At 44.0% G+C, this 16,917-nt stretch overlaps 1 protein-coding gene across 3 annotated transcripts in view; it reads left to right on the top strand.

Moving 5' to 3' along the window:
• Positions 1-12,155: 12,155 nt before the first annotated feature.
• MTG1 (mitochondrial ribosome associated GTPase 1) overlaps positions 12,156-16,917 on the top strand; it is a 46,505-nt gene continuing 41,743 nt past the window's right edge. Inside the window, exons 1-2 of one of the 3 annotated variants that reach the window (XM_030203189.1) lie at positions 12,156-12,412; positions 13,559-13,623. In XM_030203189.1, the coding sequence (XP_030059049.1) occupies positions 12,310-12,412; positions 13,559-13,623 (168 nt within the window). In that variant the 5' untranslated portion in view covers positions 12,156-12,309. Of the gene's footprint in view, positions 12,413-12,434; positions 13,164-13,558; positions 13,624-16,917 lie in introns of those variants that run through there. The other 2 variants (XM_030203188.1, XM_030203190.1) reach the window with 2 other exon arrangements.

Below are 16,917 nucleotides of genomic sequence, written 5' to 3' on the forward strand. Positions count from 1 at the left end.
CTTGGGTGAGTGTGATACCTTTTCTGTTATGTGGGTGTAGGGTATTGGGCTCCGTGATTCCACTAGCTTGTGGCAAATGCTCACGATGTTGGTAGTTGGTAGGCTCTACTCCCATGGTGCTTTTCCCCCTGCTTACTGGGTCAGAGTGTGCCCTGTTTTGTTTCCGGTAGTCCATGAGGTAGTGGCCATTTTTGTAAGCCAGTTTTAGATCCCTTTCACGTTTTAGCCACGTTACAGAACTTAGTTCTTCCTTTGAATGTGGCTGAAAGAGGGCATTGTATAGCATTCTGCCAGCTCTGACCTACTGCTCATCTCAGTACCAGTGAGACTCGTTGCCAGTGGGGCACAACCTCTGATCTGCAGTTAACTGTGAGTAAGCGTGCTTATTCTAATAAAGGACGTTTTCGGAGAGATTAGTCTTCAGGTGTCAACTGGTGTGCCAATGTTATATAGCAGCAACAAGTCCTAGAGGCCTGCGTGTATGCAGGTCCCTGGAGCACTTTTAGTGGGTACTGCAGTGCACTTCAGCCAGGTGGACCCAGGCCCATCCCCCCCCCCCCCCCCACCTATAACACTTGTGCTGGTAAATGGGAGGTCTCCAAAACCCACTGTACCCACATGTAGGTGCCCCCGTCACCCCTAAGAGCTATGGTAGTGTTGTACATTTGTGGTTTTTGGGGGAGGGGGGTTGGGTGCTCAGCACCCGTGGTAAGGGAGCTATGCATGTGGGAGCTTTTTCTGAAGTCCACCACACTGACCTCTAGGGTGCCCATTTGGTGTCCTGGCATATCAGGGGGGCCAGTGTACTACAAATCCTGGCCCCTCCCATGACCAAATGGCTCGGATTAGGACGTGTTTGAGCTGGGCGTTTTTAGTTTCCTTTATCGCTAAAAAAAAAAACAAACGCCCAGCTGAAAACGTCCATTTTTTCGAAAATACGGTCTGTCCCACTCTTCACGTACCCGTTTTCGGACATAGACGCCCATTGAGAGGCGTTCGCGTTCAATTATGCCCCTCTCCCTTTCCCCTATAGCGATACTTGCAATACATTTTCTAATGCTGCCATTTCACAAACTTGTCTTGGGTGCTGGAATCATTGGAAAACAAAAATTCTGAACTAAACTTACATGTTAAGATGATAAAAAACCACATTCTGAGACAGGAAGCTAGAAATGACATGGTTTGTAAACTTCAGGATGTATAGAATATAAATAAATTCTTAACTTGTATTATTTTACACAGGCTGAAAGTTTGTATAATGAAAACATTTGTCATCAGGTGACCTTTCAGGATGCCTGACTTTCATACTCCTATTTTAAAATCTCAATTTCAACCAAAAATAAAACATTGTACTTAACCTTTTTGATATTTTTATTGATACTACTACTACTATAAATCATTTCTATAGCGCTACCAGTCGTACACAGCACTTCACAATTGAACATGAAGAAAAGACAGTCCCTGCTAAAAAGAGCTTACGATCTAAATCAGGACAGACAGACAGGACCAATAAGGGTAAGACAGACAGAAGGACACATAGGGAAAGGGACTATTGAAGAGAGGAAGACAAGATAAAGGTTACGAGCAAGTGACAAGTTAGGAGTCAAAAGCAGCATCAAACAGGTAGGCCTTTAGCCCGGATTTGAAGGCGGCCAGGGATGGAGCTAGTCGATTAGGGCCCCTAAGTTAGGACAGTAAAAAAGCTGTCCTAACTTTATCTAGGTAGTTATCTGAGTACTGGCCTTGCTATTACTCTTTACGGTAGTGGTATACATAGGTGCCCTGTATAAGAGGCTTCCGTCCAAGCTCAGCCACAACCTGCTTCCCAATCTGGCGGCAGCATGTAATTCAAACTGGAGCTTTCCCTCTCCGCTGTCTTTCTGCCCAACCTGCTGTCTCCCCGATTCATTGGCAGTCAGTGTGCTGGGCCATAGATCTCTGCATGTCGCTGACAGCTCTGCCGGGTCCTCCCCAAACAGAAAGCTGCACCACAGGGGTGGGACCAGCAGAGCTGTCCGGAGAAGGAGCAGGTCGAGCAGGGGAAGCTCCAGCTTGTTTTTCTTCTTGCAGCTGGGGAGGGGAAAAAGAGAGAGAGAAGGTAATGCTGAAGGTAGTAAATGGGAGGAAAGAAAGAGGATGATAGGGGGAGGAAAGAGACAGAGGAGCAAAACTAGATGTGAAGGGAAGAAACAGGAGCAAAGCTGGATAGTGGAAAGAGAAACAGGCAATTCTGAATGATGGGAGAAGAGAAGCCGGGGGGGGGGGGGGGGGTGATGGTAAAGTGAAGAAAGGGAGGGGCAATGCTGGATGGTGTAGGGAGAGACAGGTGCATGTTGGACAGAAAGAGAGACAGAGAAGAGATCCTGGATGGGAAAGAGGAGAAGAAAGGCTGTATGACAGTGGGGGTGGGTGGGGAAGATACAGACACAGATAGGTGATGGATGCTAAACTAAACAAAGAACAGTCACTTTCTGCCACAGCTTCACAACAAGTAAACACCACCTGCTGGCCAATAGGAGAAATACACTTCAAGCAATAATACAATTTACAGGCTTAAAAAACACTTTTGTCATAGTCTGTTATTGAGATAGTCATGGGATTGGTAGCGTGGAATGTTGCTACTATTTGGGTTTCTGCCAGGTACTTGTGACCTGGATTTGTCACTGTTGGAAGCAACATACTGGGCTAGATGGATCATTGGTCTGATCCAGTTTGGCTGTTCTTATTTCTCTCGCACAAGGTTAGAAGCCGTAATTCTCAGCTTACACTTCTCTGTAATGTTGTTATACAGAGAGACTCGGTACTTAGAAGGCACAGAGATACAGTCTCTCTCCAGTGGTTTTTGGTTCATAGGCCTCAGTACACAAAAGGTGATACACCAAGGACACCTACAGTAGTAACTATTGGGGTTGTGCCCATCATTTCCCCTACAGTTACTGCACAGAAAAGTTCCTTACCACACATTATGATAACATATACCACAGTGGTGTTCATTAATTTTTGAGCAACAGCCACTTTGGCGCCAAAGTAGCTGAATGAGAGCTTACAAATATGTTCTCATGTAGGGCCTCAATACTGCTGACCTATCCACAACAGTCTCTCTCTCAACCCCCCACCACAATCACCTTTGCCTTGCTGCTAGTCTGGAATTGTGGAGGAGTAGCCTAGTGGTTAGAGCACCAGTCTTGACATCCAGAAGTGTCCGGTTCAGCCACTGCTGCTCCTTGTGATTTTATTTATTTATGGGTTACTTATATCCCACATTTTCCCACTCATGCAGGCGCAATGTGGCTTACAGAAAGTTATGTAAAAATTACAAAGGTAAAAGCACAGAAAAGCATACAAGATGCAAAAGGGGGAGGAGAATCTAACAGTATGAGCTAGGCAGGGAAGGGACAAGGGGGTGCATCAATCAACAGCGGAAATTAGGGAGTAAGTCTTGGCAAAGAAGTAGGTCTTTAACAGCTTCTTGAAGAGGGTATGGTCCTCTTGAGTTTTAAGGTGGCGAGGTAGAGCGTTCCAGTGTTTGGGACTCCAGTAGCGGAAGGACGAGGTGAAGATCTTCTTATACTTGACACCCTTACAGCTCGGGAAGTGGAGGCGGACCGCCCCCACTGCCACCATGCATGTTCGGATTTCATGAATGTGAAAGACGAGCAGGTGGGGGGGGGGCAGCAGCAGCTCTGAAATACTGCTGCTAGCTACATAGCTTGGTGAGTTCTGGTCGCTGGATCTGAGGAGGGGAAGGAGGTGATCATCAGCTAGTGAGGCTTGGGGAGCCCCTCCCCCCAGCCACAACAAGGGAGATGTTAATTTTGGGGGGGTTCTAAGTCCCCCCCCCCCCCCATTGAGGTTATGCCACTGATTGTGTTCTATACAAAATGAAATGCATTTCTGTTTTTATTTCTCCAGTGTTTGCAATACTTGCCGAGTTTAACTTCTTGGAATTCCTAGTTCCATTTTGGGCAAGTCACTTAACCTTCTGTTGCCTCAGGTACAAAATTAGACTGTGAGCCCTCGAGGGACAGGGAAATAGCCAGTGTATTTGAATGTAACTCACCTTGAGCCGCTACTGAAAAGGGTGTGAGCAAAATCCAAATAAAATAAAGAGTGATGTACTCTGGACTCCCAGTGGCTTTCAGGAAGTCCTATTAATTTATTGTGTGAAAACAAAGACTGCCATACCAAGCAGAGCAAACTAGGGAAAACCCCACTGATAAAAATCTGGCAAACGTGTTTAATAACAGTGCATTTCAACAGAACACTTTCCTATTTAATACATCAGAAACAATTACATTCTCACCTGAAAATAACACCTCCAATCTGCATCATAAACCTGAGAAATAGCATGATATCCCTTATGGATAGGGAGCAGAATTTTGTAAGGAAAAAACTGTCATGGCAAGAAACATTAATCTAATATTGATATTTCTATACCACCTTTTCCCAACAAAGTTGAGCCTAAAGCGGTTTACGAAAATGATCAAAAGAAAGAAACATATACAACAAATATCCCAGGTCACGAAATAGTTAAGTTTTGGAACAATAAAGTTTTCAAATGCTAGTGAAATATAAAGAGAATTTTTTTAATGAGATAGGAAGAGATACCTTCATTCCATACCTGAATTGCTAAAACTCTTCTCTGCACTATTGCCATGGATTGATTAAGACTTTCTTTTTGCTGCTGGGGAAAAAAGGGATGTTGTTGATGGGATCTGCACCTGCAGTAACTGCACAATGATAACGTATGTTAAGTACAATCCATTAATATGAAAGAGATGTTACATCAAGGGGGAGGGAAAAAGAACAGAAAAGAGAGAGAGTTATGTTGGAACATGGGGAGAGGAGGAGAGATGGAGGGGGGGCAGGAGGGAAGAGATATGAGAGAGAAAGATGCTAAGGGGTGGAGGGAAAGGGACAGGGAGATGAAGCCCACCACAGTCTCATTGCCTGACGAGTGGAGAGATGGAGAGGAGAATCTGGAAATGGTAGAACCATGTGGGAGAAGTCAAATGTGGGGTGGCAAGAATATGAGTGAGAGGTGAATAGTGAGTACAGAGGTAGAAATGTGTTAATGGGGAGAGATAGACGTAAATAGAAGGCTGGGATAAGAGTGAGATGGGAAATGGGAGAGGAGATGGAAAATTGATAGCTGAAAATTAAAAAGAAGAAGGGTGTGTGAGAGAGTTAAATTTGAGTGGACAGAGGCAAAAAGGGAAAAAAAAGAGAGGAAATGGCTGAAAGGGAACGATCAACATGTTAGACAGGTGTAATGAGGGAATGGCTCAAGAGAGAAGACAGGAGAAAATAAAAATGGACAGCAGACACTGGAAAGAGAATTTGCAGAAGACAGACAAGAAAGCAGAAAAAAGAGAAACTGGGACCAAGATGATGGAAACGCAAAACTTCCATACAACAAAGGTAGAAGAAAGTGTTTTATTTTTAATTTATTAACTGAAATATGTTAGCTTACATCACAGATAGTTTTTGTATTGTATTCTGTGGCATAGCCAGATGGCTGATTTGGTAGAGGGAGGGGGCTTGAGCCCAAAATGGGTGGGCACCAAATTTTCTCCCCACCCAAATGCAAAATATAAATACTTGAGCTGGCAAGGGTCCCCCAATCCCCGCCAACTGAAGACCTCCTTCTCCAGTCTGGCAACCAGAAATCTCAAAGCTCTGCATCTGGTGGCAGTATCTCCAAATTGCCACTGCCCCCCCCCCCCCCCCCCACCACCACATGCAGTGGCGTTCCGACGCTAGCTGACACCCGGGGCGGATCGCCGATGCGCCCCCCCCCCCCCAACGAAATGACACCCCCCCCCGGGTGCACGCCGCTGGGGGGGTGCCGCAGCGCGCGCCTGTCGCCCTGTTGGCTCCGAGTTCGCATGTGTTCACTGCTCCCTCTGCCCCGGAACAGGAACCCCCCCCCCCAGCGGCGTGCACCCGGGGCGGACTGCCACCATGCATGTTCGGATTTCATGAATGTGAAAGACGAGCAGGTGGGGGGGGGGGGGGGGCAGCAGCAGCTCTGAAATACTGCTGCTAGCTACATAGCTTGGTGAGTTCTGGTTGCTGGATCTGAGGAGGGGAAGGAGGTGGTCATCAGCTAGTGAGGCTTGGGGAGCCCCTCCCCCCAGCCACAACAAGGGAGATGTTAATTTTGGGGGGTTCTAAGTCCCCCCCCCCCCCATTGAGGTTATGCCACTGATTGTGTTCTGTACAAAATGAAATGCATTTCTATTTTTATTTCTCCAGTGTTTGCAGTACTTGCAGAGTTTAACTTCTTGGAATTCCTAGTTCCATTTTGGTGTTCATATTTATTATTTGTGATCCCTTGTTCTGTATTTGGTGAAAGCCTATCTGTGTTTTGTGTGTGAAGAAATCATTTAAGGTTGTTTTATGTGTGGTAGTAATGATGGGTGGGGATATCGAGGGAGGGGGCAGGGAGACAAGGGGATTGGGGGCCCCCTCCTTAATTTCTGCCCTGGGCCTCAGTATGTCTAAAACTGACGCTGTGGAGAAGAGACAGCTGAGGGGAGATATGATAGAGGTTTATACAATACTGAGTGGAGTGGAACAGGTAGATGTGAATTGCTTGTTTACTCTTTCCAAAAATACTAGAACTAAGGGGCACACAAAGAAGCTACTAAGTAGTACATTTAACACAAATTGGATAAAATATTTCTTCATTCAACAAGTAATTAAATTCTGGAATTCATTGCCAGAGAATGTGGTAAAAGCAGTTAGCTTAGCAGGGTTTAAAAAGGTTTGGATAATTTGCTAAAAGAAAAGTCCATAGGCCATTATTAAGATAGACTTGGGAAAATCCACTGCATATTCTAGGATAAGCAGCATAAAATTTATTTTGCTGTTCTGGAATATTGCCAAGTACTTATGACCTGGATTGGCCACTGTTGGAAGCAGATTACTGGGCTTGTTGACCTTCGGTCTGCCCCAGTATGACAATGCTTATGTTCTTATGAGAACTATGATGGTGGAAGTATCTACATTTCAACCCCAAGTGCTCCAGCAGTGTGATAAATTGGAAGAATTTGAAATGCACAGAGAGAATCTCAGATTTGTGGGGATTCCTGAGTCTGTCCCAGACTCTCAACTATTAGTCTAAGTGCTTATAAAATCAGCCCCATAGTAAACTACGGAACTTTGTAAGTCTAAGTGCTTTGAACATGAGCCCCAAGCTTAACAAAATTTGTTTCCATACTGCTTGAAATTGGCATCCTGCAGTATGGGAGAAATCCGAAACAGATGAATGTTCCAAACACACTTGATGAATCATAAAAACTCTCCATTGCTGTAATCTCCCATTCAGTTCATCAAAATAAATTTTGTAGCAAAGAGTGCCTGGCAGAGAAAGTTTTTAAAGCCTGGTGGCAAAGGGACTGCCAATAGAGAGCAATTAAAGAGCACATGAGGATGTAGGTCCACAGAAAAAGTCCACATCTAATACACAGAGTTCATGACTTGCCTTCAAAAGGTCATTGCCACTGGGCAAGACAGGAACATATGGCCTAATGTAGCCGCTCTCTTAGAGCATTTAGGACACTGTCCAGTAGCAGACAATCCTGCACAGCAGGCTCAATGAGGTGAAATGAAAAGATGAAGGACAAACATACAGTGTCTCCTGATGAAGCATATTTTGCTGGTCCTTTTAAATGTGTAGAATGAAAGTTTTCAATTGCTGTGCAGACACTGTAACTTGTAGGTCATGTGACCATTGTGCAACCACCTCATCTGCGTTATCCTTCAAGTATCTGTGATGGAAAATGAAAGGGACCTTCTATTGAGAGCCCAGAGTATATACTTCCTGAAGGGACTCTTGAATATCTTCCGTCAAATCCATGCAGGAGAGAAACTGGATATAATGGTGTAATTGTCTATAAGCAAAATAATCAGTGGCTGACAATGCAAATTATTACAAATAGAAAGATAGGGAGTAGTTGTTGCAGAAAAATTATGCTATTTACAATACAGATGGCCAAATTTCAATGAGGGTATCCTGGCTGATGGGTTTGTCTTAACTGTTGTAATCTGCCTTGGGAAGCCTGGTGTTATAGAGATGGAATATATGGAAAATTAAATGGAAGTAAAATTAAACTCTCCTTTCATTGGGGCACATGGAATCACATCTGTGTTGTAGAAGTTTACCTTTTAGATACACAAATGGATTATTCTGTTTTGAGCATGTTTATTTCAGTCAAAATAAAAATTCATATTTTGTTTCATGAAGATCTCTTTTGTTTAAACATAACTAAATGGGCTATAAGCCTCTAATTCAGCCAATTGGTTTTCTTAAATTTTGTTCCTGTGATGACTTATACTGTGCCAAAACTGAAAACTCTTCATCTCTATCTAGTCGATAATAAAAGGAGCTCATTGTGAATACTCTCCATACTAGAAGGTTGTTTTGTGGCTGTACATGATGAGTTGTGATATTGAATAAATAAGTATATGCCTGTGTCCCTAGTCATGCAATCAAAGTTCATATAATCCTTTCAAGAAATCCAGTTAATTGTTTAACTTATTAGTGGAACATAACCACAGAGGCATGGTGTGGTCACATTTTCAGTATGGTAATACTAGGGTCCAGCTAAGGAACAGGTTATTTTGAGTTAGTCTTCACTGGACCAAACTTGTTTTCCTTGTGCCATCCAGGGTTGCCAGATTAACCAGTTCCAAACCCGTCCAAAATCTCACACCCCTGCCCCTGCCGTCATCAACCCCGCCCGCACTGTCATCATCTCCACCCCCCCCCCCCCCCCGCCATCATCAACTCCACCCTGCCGTCATCAGCTCCACCCCTGCCGTCATCAACCCCACCTCCACCGTCATCAACCCCGCCTCCGCCATCATCAACCCTGCCCCCGACATCATTAACCACTCCCCCGCGGGGCGAAAAACCGCAGCCGGCCAAGAAAAAAAAACCCCACCCGGCCAAAATAAAAGCTGCCCAAAAAACAGCAACCTGCAGTGGTCAAAAATTTCCTGCAGCGGGTCGCGGAAAGCCGCCCAATTGGGTGGGAAAACCGCCCATCTGGCAACCTTGGTGCCATCACTACCCAGCGGGTAGGCAGTGTCTTAAAATGTGAAGAATAAAGGATTTTTTAAAAACATATATATCACACATTATCCCAAGCAAAGTCAGGTTCAATGTGGCTTACATTTGAAAATACTGTGAGACAGAATAATAGAATTCAGTTATATCATGGGAGCACCTAGATGGACATATCTGAAGCATTTAACAAAGTTGAGATTAGCATGTATACCCAACTGGGCATTTAAAAGTTTGTCCTTTGATGATGCCACATGTTCAGAAATCATAGCCATAAGTATATGCAGTTATTCAAAGATTATCACGTGCACACACCAGAACAGGCATCCATCATGTTACAAAAGTAAACAAAAACTTCTACAGCGTACATCCAAAATGTAATTTTTATTTTCTTATTTCCATCTTCTAAAATTCCAGACAGCAGATGTACAGATCAGCAGGACCCAAAGCACTCCAAAAGAAAAGTAAAGTCAGAAACATCAGAGTTTATACCTAATTGTTCAACCACTCTTAGGATTCACCCTTGGGTTTAAAAAACAAAACCATGTGTATGAAAGGCCTGGATAAACAAATTAAAATAATCAAAGTTTAAAGCAAATGTCCATAATATGTAATACACATTAGCAAAACTCAAAGTCCTGGATTTCAAAATACTGACTTTTACAAAATGGTGGAATACCTGAAGAAAGAGCTGGCTCCCTATCCGTTTTCGCATCCTGTTCAAACTTCTTCTACTAACCTATAAATGTACTCACTCTGCTGCTCCCCAGTATCTCTCCACACTCGTCCTTCCTTACACCTCTTCCCATGCACTCCGCTCCATGGATAAATCCTTCTTATCTGTTCCCTTCTCCACTACTGCCAACTCCAGACTTCGCGCCTTCTGTCTCGCTGCACCCTACACCTGGAATAAACTTCCTGAGCCCCTACGTCTTGCCCCATCCTTGGCCATCTTTAAATCTAGACTGAAAGCCCACCTCTTTAACATTGCTTTTGACTCGTAACCACTCGTCTCCACCTACCCTCCTCTCCTCCTTCCTGTACACATTAATTGATTTGATTTGCTTACTTTTTGTCTATTAGATTGTAAGCTCTTTGAGCAGGAACTGTCTTTCTTCTATGTTTGTGCAGCGCTGCGTACGCCTTGTAGCGCTATAGAAATGCTAAGTAGTAGTAGTAGCTGATGGATGGGAAGACATAGAAGTGAAAAGTCAGTAGTCCAGGCAGAAAAGAGCTATTAAAAATGGTTACTGACATTTACTTAACCAGCAGAAGCAGTGGCGTTCCGAGGGGCGCTGACACCCAGGGCGGATTGCCAATGCGCCCCGCTCCCCCAGGTGCAGCACCCCTCCCCCCAGTGAAGGGACACCCCCCACCCCAGCGAATGAACCCCCCCCCCAGGTGCATGCCGCTGGGGGGGGGGGGGGGTGCCGCGTGCCGGTCAGTGTAGTTCGTTTCCATGCTCCCTCTGCCCCGGAACAGGTTACTTCCTGTTCCAGGGCAGAGGGAGCATGGAAACGAATGACGCTGACCAGCACATGGCACCCCCCCCCCCCCAGCGGCGTGCACCCGGGGCGGACCGCCCCCACCTTGGTACGCCACTGAGCAGAAGAAAGGAGGTGTTGATGCCCTTATACAAGTCACTGGTGAGGCCCCACCTGTAGTATTATGTTCAGTTTTGGAGACCACATCCTGCTAAAGATGTAAAAAGACTAGAAACGGTCCAGAGGAAGGTGACAAAAATGATATGGGGCTTCACACCATAAGATGTATGAGAAGAGACTGGAAGACCTGAATATGTATACCCTAGAGGAGAGGGGACAGGGGAAATATGATACAGATATTTAAATACTTGAAAGGTATTAATATAGAAACAAATATTTTCCCAAGAAGGGAAAATGTTAAAACTAGAGGACGTGCATTGAGGTTGCGGGGTGGTAGACTTAGGAGTAATGTCAGAAAATGTTTTTTCACGGAAAGGGTGGTGGATGCCTGGAATGACCTCACAAGGGAAGTGGTAGAAAAAAAAACTGTGGTGGAATTCAAAACAGCTTGGGATGAACATAGAATAAAACACAAAACAGAATAACCCATTTGTACAAAAGAGATTAGGCAAAGATGTGATTCTATGTGCCCCAAATGAGAGGTTAATTTTACTTCCAAGCTTTATAACACCAGGCTTCCCAAAGCAGATTACAACAGTTAAGATGAACTCATCAGTAAACAAGATATCCTCACTGAAATTTGGCCATGTATTACTGTATTGTATAGAACAGAGTAGAAAAATTAGCACAAAGTACAGCCTTTATTTGTGTTGTTTCCACCAGCTACATAATTTTTGAAGCTGGGCAACCTTCCAAAGCTAATCAAGAAATGTATTAAGTTATGTCCAATAAAAAAGGTATCATCTTATTTTCTTTTCCATGTTTTATTTTGTTTGATTTCTATTGATAACCTTAAGAGTGGACTAACACGGCTACCACACTCCTCTACTGAAGCTGTTTTAAAATTATTTTCCTCACACCCTTCAGTAGGTTACATTCAGTATTTCCCTGTACCAGGAGAGCTCACAATCTAAGTTTGTACCCGAGGCAATGGAGGGTTAAATGACTTCTCCAAGATCACAGTAGCAGCAGTGCCAGTGGGATTTAAATCGTCCATCTCTGGATGTCAAGACTGGTGCTCTAACCACTATGCCACTCAGTTTTAATACATTTAAAAGATGTCAAATAAGTGGAACAGCTTTAGATGAAGTACGCATAGACAGTCCTATTTCTAATAATCTTTAACTATTGTTTTCAATAGCGTTTGCTATTGTTCTGGGTAAACCAGCTTGATGGCAAGCTCTAGCTACGGACTTCGGCGATAGGCTCTCGCCTACAGTTATATCTAACTTCCTTTACAGAAAAGATGATGACGCCAGAATGAGGCTTGAAACGTACTAAGAGAGACTATTGGAGTGCGAGAACGAGTCTTGAGAATTCTGCGAGAGGCTATTGGAGCACCGAATGAGGCTCGAGAGAGACAGCCAGCCAGAGAGCATGAATCTTGGACTGCTCAGTCATTGGTTGAGTCACGGAGGTTTACAGTTCTCTCCTCGTGCATGGTGTTGTAGCGTTCATGCTGCTTCCGTGTTGCACACATTTCACTCCCTCGTAACTCTGTTGTGCCCGGTCATCGTCAGTGTTACATATTGTTGTCCTGTCCTGCAGTTGTAAGTTGGATGCTTCTCAGAGATGAAGGTTCTTCGGGCGTTGTTCCAGGCCGCCACCTTTCGGGAAACGTTTAATTTCGGAAATCGAGAAATCGCCAAGTGGTTCCCGGGTCATATGGCAAAGGGTGAGTGCGGGTCCGTGCCCACCTGCCCACTAGGGCTTCCTCCTGTATGTGTGATGGGCAAACTCAGCTCCAGAGCTGTGTGAAAGTTGTCTGATGCTTTCAACGAGTGTCCTGGCTGCTGCCGATCATTGTTTCGGTTGCGAGATCAATGTCAATAGCTTATTTTCTTAAGCTCTGAAAAGTCTGATTTTTGGCATTTCCAGCAAGTTGTTGGATTATAATAAATTGCTTTACGTGCTCCCCGAGGTTCTGAAAATGCTGAAGAATCTGACAACGTGGTAAATGCACGGATCACACTACAGAATAGAATGATATTCAAGCATGTTTTATATTAAACCCCAGATGTCTCGGGTATTTAAAATATCTGGACGTGGAACCATGGATCATCTATTCTCTCCAGATTTGAAAAATTAAAAAGGAAATGATTGCCACCTTTCAAATATGATCACATAAATACACAGACATCATACTGTAATATCACACTGCAGAATGTCTACTGTAAACCTGCTGAGACTGACTAGAGTATCTTATGGGCGAGTCTGAAAAGAGACAAACGTTACAATTTGGTAGTAGAGTCATCTTCAACTCAAATTCAAATGTTTCCAGAGTAAGCAACAGGAGAGAGTATCAATGACTACTGGGGGATTTCTGTACCAAAAAATTAAAAATTCAGTCTTCCAAAACGCAAACTTAACCAAAATGCAAAACATATTTCCAATAAGGAATGTCCAAATTGACCAGATGCCAGCAGGTACATTTAAACCCTTCCTTTCACAACCCGAACTCCAGATCCTCATACAGACTGTAACTCTTCTCCCGACAAGGGCACCTGTTTCACCTTCTGCTTCAGGGCCTTGGTAATCTCAGTGGTATTGCACTTAAATTATGGAATGTTTGAGAATCACTGCATTCAAACTGCCCCTCCCCTCTCCATTCCAGATCAGAGAGACACACATGCACACACACATACGTAAAAATGCATGTGCACAGAGAAGGGTTGGAAAGAACTCCATGAGCTGTGCTTCACATTCCATCCTCACTTCAGTAAAATTATATAACATTTTAAAACATTTTCTGCTAGTGACATCATATATATCACAAAATAAACTCAATTTATTGAAAAATACCATTTTTTTTGTCTTACAGGGCTGAAAAGAATGAAAGCTGACTTAAAGAAAGTGGACTGTATAATTGAAGTTCATGATGCCAGAATATCCTTCTGTTCAATATATTTTTGTATTTAATTACAAAGGGCCTTGTATTTGTAAATTGTGCGTTTCGGGTTAGAGCTGCTTATTCATGCTGTGTGTTATACTGACAGTTTAAAGTTTTATACATGTGCGTGTTATTGAAAAGGTAGAAGGAATTCCTTGTCATGTTAGGAAAAATGTGCCAACTTTGGATAAGGGTGGCACAGCTTCCTGCCAACGCAGTACTCTCAAATACTATTTAATAATAATCCTCATTATGGAACCTTAATTTACAACATCGACCACACTTATTAGCTTTCATATGACCCTCCAAAAGAAGGAAATGTTTTTTTATTTTTTATTACTTTTACATAGTTCATGGCTTGCCAGTTGGTCTGCACTGAGACAGAAGTCTGTGATAGCGACAGAGGACAGCTAGGGGTTATGCACTCATGAGAAAAGAGCCTATAATTTGGGCCATATGATTTGTCTCTCGCTGTAGAATTATTGCAGTCTGCTCTCTAGAATTTGTCATGCTCTGCTCCTTGTGTTCTAGCCAGACCTAGTGACTGCTGCTCAGGGTTGCCAAATAAAAAAAAAAATTCCCACACAAAACAGCCCAAAAACCGCACACCCCACCCCCGCCGTCATCAGCCCCACCCCTTCTGTCATCACCCCCGCCATCAGCCCCGCCCCCACTGTCATTGCCCCGCCCCAAACATCACCAACCCCGCCCAAAACGTCACAAACCCCGCCTCTGTCGCCATTAGCCCCACCCCCCGCCGGCCGAAAAAACGCCCCAAAATCCGCACAAAAAATACAAAACGAGCCCAAAAAAACGCAACCCGCTGCGGGCAAAAGTTTCCTGCGGCGGGTTGCGGAAAACCACCCAATTGGGTGGGAAAACCGCCCATCTAGCAACCGTGCTGCTGCTTCTCCTGTGTTTCTTTTTGGGGGGAGGGGGCGACTGGCCCAGGAGCTGCCATTGGTTTGCTCCCAGGTTGGGCTATAGATGAGGCTGGGATTTGAGGGGTGGATGAGGTCAAAAGGGTACATCTGGCAAGAAGAAAGGATATGAGTCGTTAGAGGGGATAGGTAGAAGGAGAGAGGAAGATCATGTCAGAATGAAAGTTTGTAAGGATAAGGAATAATGGAAGGAGTTTGGAAGGGAGTGGCTAGGAAGAAGGGATGAGTCTTGGGAGGAAATGCTGGAAGAGAGGAAGACTAGAGAGAGGTGGGAAGTTGAGACTGGGGAGAAGAGAGAATAATGAGAAGTTTTAAAGGGATGTAGCTGGAGAGGGAAAAACTGAAGAAGGTTCAGATGGAAGAGAAGGAAAAGAGGCTGGGATGTGGAGGCAGCTAAGAGAAGAAGCATTTATGGAAGGGAGAAGACAGGGTGACTGTGGTAGGAGACAAAAAGAAGAGAGAGAAGAAAAAAAGAACAAAAGAATTCATCTTGGCACAACCAAAATTAGTTTTTTTTTCTGTTCCATTTATTGATTTATACACTGGCTACCCTGTGCATTAGCAGACCAAAATAGGGGGGGGGGGGGGGGTGGAGAATAGGTGGAAATTCTAAAAAAGGAGAAAGGCAATAAGGCATTGGCAATTATGCCAATGCCTTCAGCACAAACTAAGCAGTACTGGACTGGGGGGGTGGAGGAAGGGACTACCTGAAGAGAGCTTCAAATCCAAAAATGAACGAAGTTGTTCTATATCTATTATCAACATATTCAATTATACATTTGCAAGGATATCGTAATACTGTGGCACCCAGAGACAAGACCTCCAGCCGCATGGCCAGAAAGGCCTTATGTCTCTCCTGGGTCACTGTCACCAAATTCAGAAATATCCATACTCTCTGACCATAAAAACTGTACTTGTAAGTTGCAGAAATATAAATGCATCACCATATTTAAATCTTGTTCAAACACGAAATTTACAAGCAAAGTGGCACGATCTGAGACATATTCCTGAGAAGAGTCCAGAACAGTAGATACATCTAAGTTAGATTGTCCATTATCGGCCAGTATTTTAGTTGGTAAATAGAATACCTTATCAATTGGCAGAATTGGTTCTGCTGGTAAACTCAAAACCTCAGTCATATCTTTTTGAAAGTTATCCAATGGCTATATATCCAGAACTATTGGAAAATTAAGTAGCTGAAGATTCTAAATTGGTTCTGAAATTGCTCCAGCTTATGATGAATCGCAATTTGGTCTTTAACCAAAGTCTGTACCACCTCTGAATTATCTTTCAAAGATTTTTCCAAAGTCTCCAACTTCTTAAGATTCCCAACATCTAAAGTCAAAAATTTTTGTGCCAAAATTTCACAAGAAAACTTAGATTGGAAATATCAGATAAGCAACTTTATAATAGTTGATTTCAGTTTGGTGAGGAGGCCCCAAATTGCCCTAAGAGTCACCTCCCCTGTCTGAGACACTGCTCCAGATCCGGATGTTAAATCAGCCCACTGCTCCGTTGGATCCGTGGAGATTCCCAACACAGAAGTTAATGGCCCAACTGGTCTCTCCAATGGAAAAATCCAAATGGCTTCTTCTGTGGTATGGAGCGCTTCTATCTGGTTCGGGGAGGGAGGAGGACGAGGGTTCCGAGGTATGCCCTGGCTGGACTCACCGCTTCCAACCAAAACATCACTCTTTCCAACAGGACCTGAAAACAGTGTCAAACGAACTAGCAGAGTGCTTGCGAATGCTGAGGGAAATGTCACCCCCAAGCAGGTCGGGCTGTTTCTAGTGACCGGCATTGAATATCCAGTTTGTTTTTGACTGGTAGAACATAACCAGCTAAGTCAATGTTCAGACTTAACCGGTTATGTTCAGACTGGCCAAAGATATCCCTTGCATTCACGTGGCCAAATATAGCCTCTAAAGTGGGGCTGAAAATCAGTAGATAACCGGTTATATCTCCCAGCCGTGAACCAGCGATATTCAGTGGGAGACAGCCGGTTATCCTCCGCTGAATATCACTGGATAGCCAATTATGAGGCATTTCACCAGCCAGGTGCCAATCCTGGCTGATTAAGTGCTTTTGAATATCTGACATTTTGTTGCTCAGTTTCCATGCTGCAAGGGTTAGGCAGTCCTTGCTCTGTGTGATTAACGATGGGGAGGTTCTGTGCCTTCATGACAGGTGAACAGAAAACCATTTTTGCAGAGGAAAATAGTTTTGATAAAGCCATGGGTGCACTAAGAGAATCATCATGTCTGGCCTGTGTTGAAACTTGTGTAGAGTCTTTGATATAAGTGGGATTGGGAGATGGGCATGGGGCAGAGGCTGGTCTCAGGGTATTGC

Source organism: Microcaecilia unicolor, chromosome 5 (genome assembly GCF_901765095.1).
Source record: "Microcaecilia unicolor chromosome 5, aMicUni1.1, whole genome shotgun sequence".
NCBI lineage: Eukaryota > Metazoa > Chordata > Amphibia > Gymnophiona > Siphonopidae > Microcaecilia > Microcaecilia unicolor.